Below are 3,497 nucleotides of genomic sequence, written 5' to 3'. Positions count from 1 at the left end.
GTCTACTACATACATTACCAGAGATTACCCCAAAAGAGAACCCCAAAATTAGAAACATAAGGGTCTTGAGGTATCAAGTTGGCGGAAATAGCAAAAACTGTTGAGTTCTTCAGAAAAAAGATAATGTTTAGTGAGAGGGGGTGTGTAGGTCTACTTTTTTTTCCTGAATGTGAATGACTCAGAGTTGTGTGTCATGGCCCATAATATAAAGGAGAACCCTTTCACTAGTTCAAATGTTAGTAGAGTGATAACACAAGTTTGTACACTGTGTTTACCACTTGTGATTTTGGGATTACCATGAAATGTAAGTACTTTTATCATTCTTTACATCAGCTTTACAGCACAGGCATAGGAATGTGTTTTAGTGAGGGCAAACATGGACATTGTAGAGGGTGGGTCTATAGTGTGGGTGTTTTTGCTGTCTATGAATTTAGTTTTAAAAGTCTTTTCAGAATAGAAACCAAAACAACCACTAATTCTAGTAAAGCAGTCTGGCTTGTTAACCTCAAGATAATTCAATGATGTTGGTGATATGAATTGTTTAATTTTTATGACAAATAAAAATGTACGTAATGCATTGTGTTCATCTTTAAAGACATTTTGTATGTTTATTATAATTATGAAAGTCAGGGTTATAACCACAATGACACTAACATTCAGATTAGGTTTTTCAATGCTTAAACGACATTACAAAATTAGTTTCATTATTAATTAGTTTATTTGGTTCTCCAAATCATGATTACTGTATGTGCTTGAAAACAAGTCACATTAAGGTCAATGGTAAAAAATAAATAAATCAACTTAAATGTATTTTCAAATTTGTAAAATTTTAATTTAACTTCAAAATTTGATTTCAGTTATACTCTATGATAATATATAGATAATACTAAAATAACCTTCAAGGTTAAGAGTTTAGGGTTTCATAAAGCTGCTGCAGTGTTGAGTTGTAACCTCAGATTGTAAACATGCTTACATTGCTTTTGCTTGATAACTTGTACTTAGAAAATATGCACACGTATTGACTCAGTGCATCAGTAATGAGTTCATTTCAACAAATTCGTGTTAACAAGCAAAAAGATGCTATCAGCGTAAAAATCATTTTCCACAAGTGCAAACGGAGGATGTCTGCAAGCGAGTGACCTTTGCATGCCTACAACAGTTTTGATGGAGATCGCCACCATGCTATCTTTAGGGGTTGCACGCAATGGTTAGTGGTGACCTGAACAATTTCTCTATTTAGAAAGGTTTCAAAGGATGCTAATTGCGTAAATAGCCATTCATTTCCTTTTAATGCTTATCATAGGCTTAAATCACACAGTTATCACATATCTACTGCATGTATTTGAAGGCCTACAATCTTCATGGCTCATTTGAGTTTGCTGTGGATAAAGACTGGCGCACACATCAAACGGGCCAATTATTAGTGGCTAAAAGAAAGAACTGCATTAGACCTAATATATTAATTTTCACTGTAATAGTCATGCTAAATGTGTATATATTCTTACTATGCATTTTAATCAGATAAATAAGTAAATAGACAGGTTGACAAAAATGTAAGGATATTTAAATAGACAAATAGAAGGTTATACATGTCTCATTTACTAATGTGTGAAATCAGGAAGACAGATTTCCTGAAAGAACTCTGAACTGGAAATTAATGGATTTTTCAAATCCTTTGCTTTCATTTTCACCAGTTTTACCGGTTTGGTGTGCATCAAGTGTGCATCAAAGTGTGCATCAAAACTTAGGCAAGCCACCACAAACACTACATCAGGAAAAATGCTGACTCGCATCTTTTCATCCAAATAGCACCTCTCTTAATTTTGCGCATTCAGTGTGAAACTGATCACAACAAACTCAGCAACTGTTACAAATGTGTGTCCTTCATGCCTGGATTCCTGTGGGATAAAATCTTTCTCTAAATCATCCCATCTGGTGTAACCATTACAAACCAAGAAAAGGGGCTCTCTGTGCAAATCCCTCTGCTTAGATACAAGTTTTTATAGCGTAAAACAGCTGTCTTGCTCCCACACTGAAAAACTTGTGACTCCGAGCAGCTGTTCCAATGACATTAATAAGAAATCCTGCTTGTTTTAATGCCGACAGTGTTACCTAATTCCACCTTTCCCCTCATCATCTTGATGACTTGCGTTGAGCTCTTCACCTTCACCACAGCCCGTCCTGCTAATATAACTGAGGGGAAAAAGGATCTGCAGAGGCTATATAGAGAAATGCGTACGCTGCTGGAAATAGTATCTAAAGAAAGGCTTGGGGTAAGTACCAGTAAATGTACTATGTACATTAAAATGTAATCCAATTCATTTTAGGAATAAATGTCCCATGCATAATAACACATTTACATTTAGCAAATAAAAAAAAACCTATTATCTAATAAAATCCTTGACATTTTTCAGAATGAGATGCAAGAATTTGAGCAATCACTCACATCCCTGCCTTCACTGAACTACAAAACAGCAGACCTGAAAACAGTCGAGGTAGAACATCCACATATCTCTGTCTGCTTTTCTGTCTGTTTCAAGCATCTAAACTTTCTTTTTGACAGAATATTTTTTTATGACTAAGATCCAAAATTAAAACCAGACTGTTTACTGATAACCCCCCAAAAAAGTTTATCTTCGACTGGAACAAAAATACAAAGAAATTTATACAAGTGCCACAAGTTTGCATAGATAGATAGATAGATAGATAGATAGATGATCACAACATTTAACCTCTGAGTCTGGCTCCTTCTGACCCACAGGTGAGCAGTACATTAGGACAGCTGTACTCTGGTCTTAAATCCTTCAAGTTCCATCTTGACTGGATCCAGCAAAAACAAGAAGAAATGGGGAGCGATTATTCGAAGACAAAGAAACTCGCTCATCGTATTGAAGACATCAGCCACATGGTGCTCATACAGGTAAAAACCACTGAACTCAACTCCAAGAGGAAATCAAACAATATTTCAATATCTTAAGAGCTGCTCAAATGGATGTCATACGTTTTTTTCGAGATGCCTTAAGCAAGATGCAAGAAGACAGACTTTAAGAATTTGTTTAACAGAAATCTTCTAAACCTTCTTACAGATTGGGACCACCCCCTCTGAGCTGGTCCACCCTTCCCTGTCACCTTTGAACACAACTTGGGAAGCATACCAGGCCAATGTGGAGATTCTTGACAAACTTTACTACTTTTGCAACTGGTACATTAGAGCACTGGGAGAACTGAAACACAAGCAGCTCTCAGCTCAACTCCATGACGCCTGACTTGCCTTAATGTTTGATAGGATGGAATGAACGTTCCAGCCTTTGTAAGTCATCCTTCATTTTGAGAGTGTTCTCCAGTTAACATTTCCTATATGTATGTTGTTTTTATTTCATTAAGTAATTATTTATAAGTTTTGTATTTAATATTTATTGAACAGTTCTTTGTTTACAATGAAGGATTTTTTATAGAGAGAGAGAGAGAGTGAATGGGAAATAGCACTTTATAAAAAT

At 35.6% G+C, this 3,497-nt stretch overlaps 1 protein-coding gene across 1 annotated transcript; it reads left to right on the top strand.

Annotated features, from left to right (window-relative positions):
* The first annotated feature begins 230 nt into the window (after positions 1-230).
* Positions 231-3,284, top strand: LOC132144665 (interleukin-11-like). Its single transcript, XM_059555225.1, has 5 exons — positions 231-304; positions 2,107-2,273; positions 2,415-2,495; positions 2,762-2,920; positions 3,087-3,284. Exons 1-5 carry the CDS (start codon positions 298-300, stop codon positions 3,264-3,266), a joined length of 594 nt encoding a protein of 197 aa, XP_059411208.1. The 5' UTR covers positions 231-297; the 3' UTR covers positions 3,267-3,284.
* Positions 3,285-3,497: the final 213 nt, after the last annotated feature.

This window comes from Carassius carassius, chromosome 8 (assembly GCF_963082965.1).
Source record: "Carassius carassius chromosome 8, fCarCar2.1, whole genome shotgun sequence".
NCBI lineage: Eukaryota > Metazoa > Chordata > Actinopteri > Cypriniformes > Cyprinidae > Carassius > Carassius carassius.
The sequence above is the reverse complement of the archived record's forward strand: the minus strand, read 5'-3'. Positions and strand labels throughout refer to the sequence as shown.